General features: G+C 33.1%; 1 protein-coding gene across 2 annotated transcripts; it reads right to left on the bottom strand.

Annotated features, from left to right (window-relative positions):
- Nucleotides 1-13,615: 13,615 nt before the first annotated feature.
- Nucleotides 13,616-15,648, bottom strand: LOC124920948 (secreted protein C-like). 2 transcript variants are annotated; one of them, XM_047461540.1, is made up of 3 exons: nt 15,136-15,648; nt 14,497-14,871; nt 13,616-14,415 (listed from the first exon to the last, which is right to left on the bottom strand). In XM_047461540.1, exons 1-3 carry the CDS (start codon nt 15,419-15,421, stop codon nt 13,694-13,696), a joined length of 1,383 nt encoding a protein of 460 aa, XP_047317496.1. In that variant the 5' UTR covers nt 15,422-15,648; the 3' UTR covers nt 13,616-13,693. The 2 variants fall into 2 exon arrangements, with proteins under 2 accessions (XP_047317496.1, XP_047317495.1); XM_047461539.1 differs by having other exon boundaries at nt 13,616-14,871; nt 15,136-15,647.
- Nucleotides 15,649-15,854: the final 206 nt, after the last annotated feature.

The following is a 15,854-nucleotide window of genomic DNA, read 5'->3' on the forward strand; positions in this document are numbered from 1 at the left end:
AGCAATTCATTGCGCAAAATCAACACCATTAACAACTTCATTGTAAGAAGATGGCTCGTTATGTATGACATCTTCAGCTACATGAAGTGCATAACTTACCATTTCTTTAGTATCATTCATAGAGGGACTGGTTGTCCTACTTCCAAGACCAGTTGAGATCTTTCTTCCCTCGATTGAATGAATTAACATGTCAGGAGCTTTAATTTGTCTTCTAGGTCGTGTTGCAATGTCAGATTGACTTTCAGGTGCTCCAAATTGATAAACTTCCTCAGATGGCTTATCAGTATCTTGTGTCATGTCAGTTGTCCTTTGAACTGGAGCCACCTCAAGCTCCACCTGTTTCTCGGTATTATTATTTTCTCCAGAAAGTGATGGCTTGATAGAGGAGTTAAGTATAAACTTCTCATTAAAGGTGACATCCCTGCCGAGGATTACTCTACCTTCAGAAGATGACCAGATTCTATATCCCTTGACTCCATCTCCATAGCCCATGAAAATACCCTGTTTTGCCCTTGGTTCCAACTTTCCTTCATTAACATGATAGTAAGATGTGCACCCAAAGACTTTCAAATGAGAATAATCAACGACATTACCAGACCATACCTCGTAAGGGATTCTGCAATTAATCCCAGTGTGTGGTGCATGATTTATCAGATATCAAGCCATTAGGATAGCCTCACTCCAGTACTTTCTAGCCAACCCCGCATTAGAGAGCATGCTTCTAACTCTCTCTAACATTATTTGATTGACTCTTTCTGCTACACCATTCTGCTGTGGTGTACCTCGGACAGTGTGATGTCTTACAATCCCCATATCCCTGCATAACTCATTAAACTCAGATGAACAAAATTCAAGTCCATTATTTGTTCGCAGCCTCTTAACCTTCTTTCCAGTTTGATTCTCCACTAGTGCCTTCCAATGTTTGAAGGTCTTAAATACCTCGCTCTTATGTCTCAGAAGATATAACCAGGTCATCCTTGAGTAATCATCTATGAATGTTACAAAATAGCTATAACCTCCTATACCTTCAACTTGAGAAGGACCCCAGCAATCAGAGTGGATATAATCCAGTGTGCCCTTAGTTTTGTGAACTCCCTTACTGAACTTACGTCGATGCTTTTTCCCGAAAATGCAGTGTTCACACAACTCAAGGTTGGTAACCTTGTGGCCAGATAGAAGATCTCGTTTGGACAGAATTTGCATCCCCCTCTCCCCCATATGTCCAAGTCGCATATGCCACAACTTGGTTACATCAGGGTGCCGATTCACAGATTTGGATGCGACCGCAGCGGAACTTGTCAGTGTCTTACCTTGTAGTATATACAAGGTATTTTGTTTAATACCTTTCAGTATTGTTTTTGAACCTTTACTGATGCACAATGTTCCTTCTTCACCGCTAAACTTGAAACCTTTAGCATCTAAAATGCCTAAAGATATTAAGTTCTTCTTCAGTTGAGGAACATGCCGAACGCCAGTTAGGGTCCGTATCTTACCATCATCAGTCAGAATTTTGATAGTCCCAATACCTACCGTTCTACATATGGCATCATTTCCCATGACAACGTTTCCACCATCATAATCTTCATAGGTATTGAACCATTCTTTGTTCGGACTCATATGATATGAACACCTGAATCCAACACCCATGTATCAATAGGGTGTAGAGAAGCGTTAGCTACAAGGGCAATGTCCTCCTCCGAGTCGGTGTCTTTGTCTTTATGTGCTATCGCAGCCGTAGAATATTTGCCCCTTTTCTTAGGATAATTATTCTTCCAGTGACCAGGTTCTTTACAATAATTGCAGATGTCTTTAGCACTAGGGCCCTTAGTTTTGTATTTCTGATCCTTCTTCTTTCCAGACGCTTTGTAGTTGATTGTGTTGACAATCAACCCAGATGCTTGACTGTCTACAATTTCACCGCTCTCATTATGACGCAGTTCTCTAGTATAAAGTGCTGACCGAACTTCTTTTAGAGTTACAGAGTCTTTACCCACAACGAACGATTGAACAAAATTTTCAAACGAGTTGGGTAAAGATACCAACAAAATTAATGCAGCATCTTCATCTTCGATCTTAACATCTATATTTCTCAATTCAAGTAATATAGTGTTTAACTTATCAAGATGTTCACGAAGAGACTTACCTTCAAGCATACGAAGACTGAACAGACGTTGCTTCAATAACAACTTGTTAGTTAGTGACTTTGTTATGTACAAAGCCTCTAACTTCGACCACAGACCGATTGTGGTATCTTCATCTGATACCTCAGTAATCACTTCATCAGCCAGACAGAGTAAAATCGTTGAGTGTGCCTTCTCTTCCAAGACCTCAAGCTCAGCAGTGATTTTACCAGAGGTAGACTCCTTTGCAGGACCTGCAACTATCTTCGCCTTTTCCTTCGACAATGGTGCCCAGACGCCTTGTTGTTTAAGCAAGGCTCGCATTTTGATCTGCCATAGACCAAAACTGTTTCGCCCTGTGAATTTTTCGATTTTCAGATTCATTGAAGACATTCTCTCGCCAAAAAACAAATAGTGATAATCTGATCGGATCTAACCCGCTCTGATACCAATTGTTGTGCGGAATGCAAGAAAGTGATGAACAATGAAATGTGAAAAACAGATGAAAAGAGATATTTTATTGTCAAAGATAAAGATCAAACAGATTACAGCAAAAGAAATAAACTACAACTATAAAAATGCTGAAAACAAGAAACGTGGATACTAACTTAATTTTGCATAACTGTAGAATTAAATGTAATATTAATTCCTATACTAAAGGCAGATCGTTACATTGTTTGCCGACGGATGAAAGTTTATTCACAATTCGAATAGGAGGTCCGAAAGAATTTGGGTTGGTTGGGATTCAAAGATGGTTGAAGCTAAAAAAATTAATAAAAGTGATCAAGTCATTATGAGTGAATTTAAGTGCAAGAAGACTTTCAATATTCTGAATACTGTCATTGTCTATGGTAATAATTCAGATAACAATAGAAGAGAGCTTTGGAGCAAATTAAGGCAAATATTGACGATAGCAAATCATGGTCTCTTATTGGGGACTTCAACATTACTATGCATGAGAATGAAAGGTCTTCAACTTCTGAAATCACCTAAGGGGTGTTAAACTTCAATGAGTGTATCAGGGACATGGACTGTATTGAACTGACGTGCTTTGGAAACTTTTTTACCTTGTATTCCATGCGGGGTAATGATCAAATGAGGAAGAGTCGCATCAACAGAGGATTAGTTAACGGAATATGAACCAATCAATTCCTGAAAAGTCACATCTAAATTATAAGTCTTGGGATATCAGATCATTTCCCAATCAAGATGACTTGGGATAAGGAAGAAAGAATTAAAAGACCATTTATGTTCTTTAATTTCTGGATGAAGAGCGTAGATTTCAGTGACATTGTAGATAAGGTGTTGGATGAGAAAATTCATGGATGTAAGATATACCAAGTGAGTCAGAAGTTGAAGCTTCTTAGAATCAATTTTCAAAAGCTTGATAGGAAAAGATATATCAATATTTCCTTAAGAGTTTTAGAAGTTCAAGCTGGAAGCAATCCAGAACAGACATCTACATTGTCGCGGTACAAGCCACGGGTATGACGATAATAAGGAAGCCTGAACTGAATTTCATGAACTCAACTAATGTGAGGATAGTTTCGCCCGCCAGAAATCATGACATAAATGGTTTCGCTTGGTGACAAGAATAAAACTTTCTTCTATCGAAAGTGTTCTACTAGAAATTTTTGAAATTACGTGTTTCGGTTCAAGCGGAATGATGAGAGTATGGCTCAAGGGAAAAAGTAGGTGCACCATGAGGCTATTAACTTATATCGAGAGTTTATTGACACTACCCTCAAGCTACTTGAGTTCCCTACACCACACCAGATTATCATTAGGAATGTTACAAGGAAGGATAACAAGAAGCTCATTGAGATGGTTATTATGGATGAGATCGGACAAACTTTATTTTGCATTAAAGGCAACAAAAGTCTATGGTTGTATGACTTTAACACTACCTTCTTCAAGACTAACTGGGGGATCGTCGAACAAAGTGTTAGTGATGGAGTTTTGGAGCTCTTTGGAGCCGTAGGATGATTAAACAATGAAATGCCACTATTCTCAACCTTATTACAAAAAAATTCACACCCAAAAGGATTAAAGACTTTCATCCCATATCATGTTATAATGTAATCTACAAAATTATTTCTAAAATTATAGTCAAACGCTTTAAAACTATTATTTCAAACTTGATTAGTCATTGGCAATCGACATTCATCCTTAGTATATCTATTTCCGATAACATCTTACTTATGTAGAGACCAAAAAGCTTTTGATTCCATTAAATGGAGTATTATTCAAGAGTTCTTAATTGTTTCTATTTTTTTGCATTTTTATTGAGTGGATTATGTAGTGTAATTTGATTCCTCACTTTATTATTAGCGTGAATGATATTCAGATGGGCTTTCAAAGGGGAAAACGGGGTTAGATAAGGGGATCCTCTCTCTTTTTACCTTGTTGTCCTCATTATAGAGGTATTTGAGTGCATTGTTAAAATTCTTCTAAAGTACTACCTATTTACTCACCATTCATATTGTAGGGAAAAAGGTATCACTCATATCTGTTTCGCAGACGATTTATTAATTTTGGCGCATGCTGATATTGAATTCGTCAAAACTATCAAGAATGCATTAATAATCTTTTCTAGTGTTACATGTCTTAGCATTAATCAGGGTAAAGTTTGACCCTCTATGACGGTGTGAATGAGAAAACAAAGACAATCATCTTCGACATCATTGGAATCAATGAATGGTCATTACCAGTTCGTTATCTTGGTATCCCGCTCTCCTCAAACAACTCCAAATCTCTCATTACAGACCATTGATTGAAAAGGTGAAGAACTCTATCAAGGGATGGGCTACAAAGATATTATCTTATGTGGGGCAGATTGAATTAGTCATGAGAGTTGATATGGCATCATCAGATATTGGGCGTAGCAGATGGTCCTTCCAAAGAAAGTTATGAAAAATCTTGATCAGTTGATGAAGAACTTAATTTGGGGACTCAAGGGAACGAAGACAAAAATGTGAATTGACTTGATGTTTGTATGCCGAAGGAAGAATGTGAAATTGGAATTAAAGACTACATTACTATCGACATTTTTGGGCATTGGAGGAAAAACAATACTCGTTATGGGTCAAGTGGGTTCATTCGAGGTTCATTAAAAAGGAAATCAACATATTGACGTGCAAGATCAAGATGGAAATGGCATGGTCCCTTAAAAAAATTATGAAGCTTAAAAATAGTGCTAGTAAGATTATCAAACTTCAAATTGGGAATGAGAACAAAACTCTATTTTGGCATGACTCCTTGTTCGAGGATCACCCGATTATTCATAATAGAGTTTTTTTATTCGAATAAGACGGAAATGTCAACTAGCTACTGTCCAACAAGTCAAAAACGGGGAATAGAATATCCTTCTAAGGGGAATTCTAGAAGGTAAAATGATCTTCAATACTCTGTCTTCTTGTCACTTTAATAATTGTGAGGATTTTTGAGTTTGGAGTGTTAAAAATGAAGGCAGGTTTAACTCAATATTAGCATGGAATATTGTTCGCGATAAAAGTGAGGTGATTTCATGGTCTCATTTAGTGTGGTCCACGGAAGTTATTCAGACACCAATTCATTTTGTGGTTGACGTTCCATGAAAGACTTAACATGCACGATCGAATTAAGAAGTATATGTTAGAAATCTTGTCTTGAAAAATAACAGAAAAATATATATACATACGATGTTACAAATAAATAAAAATAAAATAAGATATACGAAGAACAATATCACTGTATTTGATGGTTGATTTGAGGCATGTGTTAAACACATTTCCCTTAAAACAGTTCCACCGTCTCCCCGTGTGCTAGAGTTTGTCACAGATGGCTGTCTCCCAGGGTACAACGAATCTAGTAGTGATTCAGCACCGGAATCACTACACAACGAGCTTGATAAAGTACCTGAACTATCACCGGGTTTCAACAGAAAATATCGAGCGAAGAACTCAAATAACACTCACAAAATAAGAAAAAGGCTTTTGGAATTCTAGAGTGAGAAAGATGAAGGATGAAGTATCTGTAAAATGAATAATGAATGGGTATATATTGCTGAGAATTAAACCTGTAAATAAAACCATCCAAACGTTTATTAGCAATAAATATTGCTCATTCATTTGTTAATTAATCCATAACTAATTAATATCAGCCTATACATTGATTTGCATAAATGCAATGTTAGACATTCAATGCTAATGCTAGCTAATTGAAGAGTCCATACGTTAGCCAATAGGCCAATTAAAGCTAAATGTTTATCCTAACATTATGCTTTAATTTTCTAATTAGGCATTAAATATTAATTAAACAATTAATATTTAATTATAATTTGGATTAAATTCACCGTTAATTCACGTTTGAATTTGTGTGAATTTTATTTGATTTTATTTATTTACAATCTTATTTCCATTCATTAATGGAATTAGCTTAATTCCAACAATCCCCCACATTAATGGAAATTGAAAGATTAACCCGGTGAAAGGTTCAACAGTTTTGAATTCTACATAGGATAGGTAGGTGTAACCCTTTGAACCTTCCCTTGTGAAAGCATATAACTTTACTAGCTGATTAGTAGACTCGATATTCTTGAACTATTTTGTCTTTTGTGTAAACGATTACACACTTTCACATAGAATTCTCCCTAATACATGTCAAGCTCTCATGGTTGTGTCCATTTTGGCCATGGAACACGCGCCTGGTTCTGTGCGAGGGTCTAGAATTGAGCCGTGCAATTCTTTTGAAGCGGCCCCACTTCTTCCTCACATAGGTGATCTCTTTGCTCACAAAGAATCATTAAAAACGATATACTTATCCTCGTCAAAATATTATTGTTTCGTTATAGGATTAATCCTCAACAATAACTTTCCAAGTCAGTACAATTAGGTTGTCCCATTGAACCTAGTTCTTGGGATCTCCAGTCTGCATAGGTTGGGTTTTCCTTCATACCAACTTATAGTAGGCTAATGTCTCAAAAGACTTCAAATTATCTCTCTATTCAATAATCTGATTAGTGGATTCACAATGTTATCTTTGACTTACATAGTCAAATTTGATAACTCCATTAGAGAGTATAGTCTAATGACATTATGTCTAACACGTGTATGTCTAGACTTGTCACTGACTCTAAGCTTGTCCAATTTCTAATTACTATCACAATAATTAGAAATTTATGTTGGTACATTCTTAGTTAACTTTGGAACATCTTCTAATAAGAAGCATAGTCATTCGTACATGCTTATCATTTAATTTTTTATGAAAATATTGTTTACTTGGCTAACTAGTAGACAAAATGTCTTTGAACTATTCTGCCTTCGTGTAAACGATTATATATTTTACATAAAAATATTTTATTTTTCGACATAAGTCAAAAATATAGATTATAACGTTTAATCTATCCATCATAAGTTTCTTAGAAGATTTCCATACGTAGATTGCACTTCTAAGTATAAACATATTCACTTTTAGACGTAAACTCTTTCATTTAATAATATCAACATATCATTTGATAACAACATGATATTTCGTTTAGTGCAATTTTTATCCTTAATGGATTTTATCATTTTTATCGTAATTTTCAATGATAAAATATCGTACAAAAGACACGTAATAAAATAATTTGCATTTTCTTCATGATATATATAATTGTCACATCCACTTTTTAATAAAAGTATGATCAAATTTTCATATCATTATTATAAAATTTATTATAAGTCATATCAAGACTTTATAAACTTTCCTTTTCATTTATTTCATAAAATCTTTTTGAAGACATTGATTCTTCAAAATTTTAATGAAAGTAATGTCAAAATATGACACGTTTCTTGATTTCAAAATCCTCAAATTTTAAATATCGATTTGAGCACCAACTCAGCAAATATAAACAAGACATTTTCTTGTTATTTTCTTTCTTTTTGTAAATTTGCGCAACTTTATCTTTTATAGAGAACATATTTCTCTAAAAATGAATTATCTTTTTATTTATCATAATATACACAATTATTTTTATATTATAATCAATAAAAATATTTGCCCCCACATTCGTGTTGGTATCCTTTTTTAAATCACACACATTTGTATGATTTAAATCAATGATTTTCTAATCAAGAAATTGTCACACAATTCTTTTACAAATTTCTTTTGTTATACTTATCATACATTGAATAAGATAACTATATTAAAAATATTTAATTGAATAAATCATAATTTCTATACAAGAGATTAGAATGTTTATTCATTTATAAATCATTTTTCACATAATCTCTACATAAGAAATTAAAAATATTTAATCAATTAAAATATTTATTTCAACACTTAATTTCTATAAAAGAAATTAGAATATTTAATCAAATAAATATTCAACATATCACATGATTTCTACAAAAGAAATCATAATGTTTCGAGCACTTTTGATCGAAGTCGCTTAAACATTTATTTCCGGTTGCACGTTTGCATCCCGTAATATCGACACGTTTGCCACATTATTCTCAAATCAAAGAAGACTTTGCTTGTAATTATTTGATTTCAAAATTATCAAATTAAGTAAGTCTTAATGATGCAATTGGACAATGTATATCAAGTATCTTATATTAAACCAAAATTAATATATCTATATATATGATATTATATATTATTGCTTCTTTTATTTTAGTCACCACGATGACAAAACAACTATAATATATATAGTCAATAACATAGAAACGTAATCAGATAAATAATATGTCATATATATTATTAAACAAATATATATACAACTTCATTTATCATTAAAAATATCGTTTAAAAAATATATGATAATTAATTAGAATGTTGATCATTTATTTTTAATCAAATATAAAACTAACTAATTATATAAATAAATATTCATGTCATCAATTATTCGTTTTTTAATTAATTAGATGACCTTTACCATTCTATAATAAATCTTTGTCAATCAAAGAACACATGATTTGTGACAAATTTCAAAATTATCTATTAAAATAAAAATAGATAGAAAATAAATCTTAATTTATATATATATAAATTTCTAGATAATCATACTTATTATGAATAACATGAACCATCATATTATTAGCTAATATGCATGATTTATATTAATAATCAATTAGCACATAATCAAATTAAATATAACTACAAATATATTTCATATCTTAATCGAAGCACTTACATTGCCATGTTTTGAACAATAATCGACGTGAAACGACTATGCATGTTCAAAATAAATCTGAGTAGATTATTCTCACCGAGACTAATTTCCATAGTCGTGTCTCTTTAAATGCATGATTAGAATAAGTTCTAAAACAAACAACTTATTTAATCTCAAGAAATTAAAATGTCTCAAAATATTAATGACAACATTATTTTGACAAATTAAATTTCTACATAAGAAATCGTTAGGATACCCAATTCATTTCATAATTTCTATATAATAAATTATAATGATTTCAACATTCATATTATATATTTATATATATTTATATATATATATATTATAAAAATCATCATCAACCTATTAATCTCATAATTTTTACACAAGAAAATTATAATGATTTTCACATCAAGACTCAAGTCTGAATTTTATAAAGAAATCATTAACTACACCATTCATCTCCAACATCAATGGATAGAGTCATTTTAAGGAGTCTGATTTCTACCAAGAAATCATTGACTATCCATTCATCTCATAATTTCTACAAGAAATTGGAATGGTTTCAACATCAATACATTTAACAAGTCTGATTTCTACAAAGAAATCATTGACTATCCCATTCATCTCATAATTTCTACACAAGAAATTTGAATGGTTTCAATATCAATGACGACTAAAGTCATTTTAGCTAGTCCGATTTCTATAAAGATTATAGAAATCATTGACTACCCCCCATTCAACTCATAATTTCTATACAAGAAATTGGAATGGTTTTTAACATCAATGATTCGAACACATGACCTCTTTTCCTCCACGCATCATTGCGTCTAAACTTTGAACCACTGCGCCAATGCACCCTTTCAATGTTATATTACTGTTTACGAACTTTTGTCTTCTTTTTAGAGAAACTTAATTTTCTCTTCTTTTTGACTTAAACTCTGTCAAACAATGAATATATACACATTTAAAACCATAACTTATTACCATAATAAAATGTAATATATAAAACAATGTATAAATAAAGATATCATCTCTCTTTATTTATTAAATCATTCTACCATATTCTTATTAATTATATTGTTTAATTAAAAAGAAGGTATATATTATAATTAATTATTTTAAAACTGAAACCATATGTTTCAATTATAATTAATTTTAACACCATAAATTTTATAAAAATTGAAAGCTAACATATTAGTTATATACTTTCTTATTTTCATTCATTATTATTAATAATTTTAATAACCAAACAAATCTTTCAATAAGACTAGAACAAATTAAATTATTGTGTTCTAATTTATTTTCTATATAACATTTGTATAATGAATATACAAATTAATGTTTCTTGAAAAAAATTTCATATCAAAATATATTAGCTTATAAAACTAAGCTTTAACAGCATAAGAACATATGTGTTAATAATCAAACATATTTATATGCAATAAAGACTTATCTTTATTTGTTGATTCCTTAAGATGAATCTTTTTCATTTTTTCGAAATGAACATCATCTCTTCCGCAACACCGCGACTCGTATTTCTGAAACATCAAAGACAAAAAATATATTCGATGGTGCAAGCTCTTAAATAGCTTAGCACAAATAATCTGTTTTAAGATTGTTAGAAATCTTGTCTTGAAAAATAACAGAAAAATATATATACATACGATGTTACAAATAAATAAAAATAAAATAAAATATACGAAGAACAATATCTCCGTATTTGATGGTTGATTCGAGGCATGTGTTAAACACATTTCCCTTAAAACAGTTCCACCGTCTCCCCGTGTGCTAGAGTTTGTCACAGATGGCTGTCTCCCAGGGTACAATGAATCTAGTAGTGATTCAGCACCGGAATCACTACACAACGAGCTTGATAAAGTACCTGAACTATCACCGGGTTTCAACGGAAAATATCGAGCGAAGAACTCGAAGAACACTCACAAAACAAGAAGAAGACTTTTGGAATTCTAGAGTGAGAAAGATGAAGATTGAAGTATCTGTAAAATGAATAATGAATGGGTATATATTGCTGAGAATTAAACCTGTAAATAAAATCATTCAAACGTTTATTAGCAATAAATATTGCTCATTCATTTGTTAATTAATCCATAACTAATTAACATCAGCCTATACGTTGATTTGCAGAAATGCAATGTTAGACATTCAATGCTAATGCTAGTTAATTGAAGAGTCCATACGTTAGCTAATAGACCGATTAAAGCTAAATGTTTATCCTAGCTTTAATTTTCTAATTATGTATTAATTAATTTTCTAATTATGTATTAAATATTAATTAAACAATTAATATTTAATTATAATTTGGATTAAATTCACCGTTAATTCACGTTTGAATTTGTGTGAATTTTATTTGATTTTATTTATTTACAATCTTATTTCCATTCATTAATGGAATTAGCTTAATTCCAACAGTATATGAATATCTCGGATCCCAGTTGCCTTCTTTGTATGGGAAATGAGGAGACCATTGACCATCTTTTTTGGGATTGCCCATTTGCTTCCTTACTTTAGAATAAGGTCTCCACATCAATGAGTCTCCTTAGTTTCCCAAAAGAATGGACTGATAATAAGGAAATGACAATCATCAAAATAAATGGTAATGACTTTAGTTCAAATATTTTCAACTGCTTTTTTGCAAACATTGTTTATCATCTTTGGATGAAAATGAACGCAAGAACATTTTCAAGGGTTCGAAATGATGTGGAGTTTGGTTGGAATGAACTTATCTTTGATGGAAACACACTCATTCGAATGTGGAGGCACATTCCCACTTGTGTAAAAATTAGTTGATTTGTCAAAGATGGAGCATTGCATATGAGAAAGTCATAATTACTTCTGATTTTAAGGCGCTCTAAACTTCGTTGTTTGAATCCTTCACTTTTGTTCTCATTCTGGTCATTTTTTCTATTTTCATCTTATTGGTTCATTCATTTTTGACAAAAATTTATCCTGTCTGAATCTTGAACTCTTGTAATCCTTTACTATTTTTGAGTCTTTTAATTTAATGACATTATGTCGTTTTAAAAAAAATGATTTTTTCATTGTCAGTGCTTCTTTTGCTCGGTTAGTTCGATACTACCAGTACAGGTAATGCATGTATTCATTAAGAAATTGCCACATGTACAAAGAGAAAAAAAAATCAACAAATAAAGGAGGTGATGCTTCACTTTTGTGTATGGGTGTCATTTAATGAGTATGCCGAGTGGTATCATCCAATTAACTCTTTTACCCTCAGCCTAACAAAGTAAAAAAAAAATGGTATGTCAAGGGTCACATATGGCCTTAAGCCCATTTAATAAATAGTGATCACCTTTTATAAAATAATATATATTATTATTTTTTTTATTTTGTTTTTTTTGTTAGTGACTATGAATGTGAAATTAAATTTTACTCTTTAATATAACTTTGAATCTGCTGTAAAATTTAAACACTTTGGCGTCAGGTTGACTAAAAGAAAAAAAAACCGAGCATATTAAATTTTTGAGGAAAAAAAAAGACCATGCCTTCGCAATATGAATAATAAGTAATAATAGCATGGCACTTTAAATTCGATATGAGAGCTTTTTTTGAAAAAAAAAATTAGATTATGTATCGAGAGAGTAGTATGAGCTAAAGAATATTTCTAATTTAGTCGTCGTTCGCGGTAGTCGTCTTCTATACAGTGAACTTCACGGTGGTCTTCTTTTCGGTAGTCGTCTACTTCGATTTGAATTTTCTCATTGAGAGAAAAAATTAAAACTTGTACTTTTGAGGGTTTTTTCGATAGAAGAAGGCTATGATTTGATCATAGCCGATCAAACAAAAAAACGCACCCTTTTTTTTCTCTCTCATCAACCATGGTTTTTTTTTTTACTTTGACAGCATGGTGAGAGGTCGCATCATTCCGCTAAATATATAGATAATGTTATACATTTAGCTATGTTTATTTGTGTTTAGGGTCAAGTTGAGAGACACAAATATCATCGTCTCTCCATCACAGGTCAATTTTCAATTAAACTGAGAAAAAATGGCCTACCTAGATGGAGTTTCAAATATTGTTTGGATAAAAAGAAAATATACACTAAAGAAATATTTTCAAATAAAGCCAAAATGAAAAGAGATTATCATCGTCTCTCCATCACAGGTCAATTTTCAATTAAACTGAGAAAAAATGGCCTACCTAGATGGAGTTTCAAATATTGTTTGGATAAAAAGAAAATATACACTAAAGAAATATTTTCAAATAAAGCCAAAATGAAAAGAGATTAGATTGAGACTTGTAATGATAGGTAGCAAGATATATTCATAAGGGTACATGTAAAAAATTCATAACCATTTCACATAAAGGCACGTAAATGCATCACTTACTTGCATTCATAAACAACCCTCTAGCATACCCATATCAAATTCAATCAGCTAAGTTTGATTCAGTTAGCATCCTTCAATGGTTCCCATTCTGTTTGATATCGGATGTTTTACCATCATTTGGCAAACTATCCGTACCCGATTGGGAGCCATTAGTCACCCTCCCTTTCTGTTTGGTTTTAGAAACTTGGACCCTTACTGGAGTACCTTTTTGGCCTCCTGAATTCTTCCAACTCCGCCTCCCATTCTGTTTGATATTGGATGTTTTACCATCATTTGGCAAACTATCCGTACCCGATTGGGAGCCATTACTCACCCTCCCTTTCTGTTTGGTCTTAGAATCTTGGACCCTTACTGGATTACCTTTTTGGCCTCCTGAATTCTTCCAACTCCGCCTCCCATTCTGTTTGATATTGGATGTTTTACCATCATTTGGCAAACTATCCGTACCCGATTGGGAGCCATTACTCACCCTCCCTTTCTGTTTGGTCTTAGAATCTTGGACCCTTACTGGATTACCTTTTTGGCCTCCTGAATTCTTCCAACTCCGCCTCCCATTCTGTTTGATATTGGATGTTTTACCATCATTTGGCAAACTATCCGTACCTGATTGGGAGCCATTACTCACCTTCCCTTTCTGTTTGGTATCAAATGTTTTTCCATGATTTGACAAATTATCAGTACTCGCTTGGGAGCCATTATTCAACTTACTCTGCATCCCTTTCTGTTTGGTATCGAATGTCCCTCCATCATTTGACAAACTATCTGAACTCGATTGGGATCCAACACTCTGCTTCCCTTTCTGTTTAGTATCAAGTGTTTTTCCATCATTAGACAAACAATCAGGTACACTCGATTGGGATCCAACACTCTGCTTCCCTTTCTGTTTAGTATCAAATGTTCTTCCATCATTAGGTTTGGATCCATCTGAAGGATAATTTTTTGGTGTATCCGTAACAGAGCAGGAGTTTGATTGAGTCTTGACTATCTGATTTGCTTCATCCTTTGTTAGAGGTGGGCCGCCATCACAAAGAGTTGTCCACAGCCACACACTTCTCGCAGCAGCAACGAGCGGGGCTGATGCATTCTTCGGTTGTGCGAGGATAATGTTGTATCTCCTCATACGCAACTGATGCAGTGCATTGGAGAAGTCACGATCACCAGAAATTAACAAATAATTAGCGGGAGCAGGATTATCCACAGCCCATAATAACATATCCACCAAAATCTTCTTGTCACTAGCATCTTTGGCACCTGCAATAATCACATACACATCCATTAATTATTATAACAAACAACAAAAGAAATGTTCAATCTTGACTTATTCCCTAAACAAGTCATAAGATAAAGATAGAAATTCACAAATTAAAAAGGGGGAAAAACAAAGTCTTATTAAGGATATATGAAAACAAGAGCATCAAGGAAGCTTTCAATGTCAGTTCTAAGCAAAATTCCTAGAAATCGAACGCATAAATCGGACAACAGTCGACAGAAATCGAGAAAATGAAAGTAAAATACCGGCAGGGACGTGGTTGAGGGAGATGCCAGTGCTGTTGAGTGCTTGTTGAACTGGTGATGGTAAGCGAGTCGTGTCTCCATAAGAGGATACGGTGGAAACAGGACCACAGTATTTCATCTTAACCAGAGCCGAACTTACATTTTGAGCTATACAATGAGGATCTGACTTCTTTGGAACTTCACAATTCTCGATATCCCACCATACCGAAATCTTCGCGTTCTCGTACTGAGGCTCAGCAAATTGCGCTGCCTGAGACGGCGAAATCCAACCATCCATACTCCCCATCTTTCACGGAGAAAACAACAATAGTATGCCTGTATGCGTAATCCCTTCTCTCTCTCTCTCTCTCTCTCTCTCTCTCTCTCGCTCGCGTTCTTATGAAGCCATGGAATAATCGGCTTACCGGGGAGGGGAGATTCCGGCATATAGCTGAAATGACGATCATGTCCTTCGCTTTCTTTACAAACGATACTGTAATGGAATGGAATGGAATGGAATGAACCGGGTTGTTTTGCATATGGACTGAATCGGACGGAATTCGGACGGACGGGGAGGGGTATTTCGTCTGGAGAATAATTCTTCATCTTTTGTAATTATTTGTAATTATTGTACGGAAAAGAATCTATGAGCAAATATATATGAATTAATATTTAAATGGTAGAATTTCAATATTACCATCGAACTATAACGAAATATTCACGTATATCACTAAATAATT

Source organism: Impatiens glandulifera, chromosome 1 (genome assembly GCF_907164915.1).
Source record: "Impatiens glandulifera chromosome 1, dImpGla2.1, whole genome shotgun sequence".
In the NCBI taxonomy this organism is placed as follows: Eukaryota; Viridiplantae; Streptophyta; class Magnoliopsida; order Ericales; family Balsaminaceae; genus Impatiens; species Impatiens glandulifera.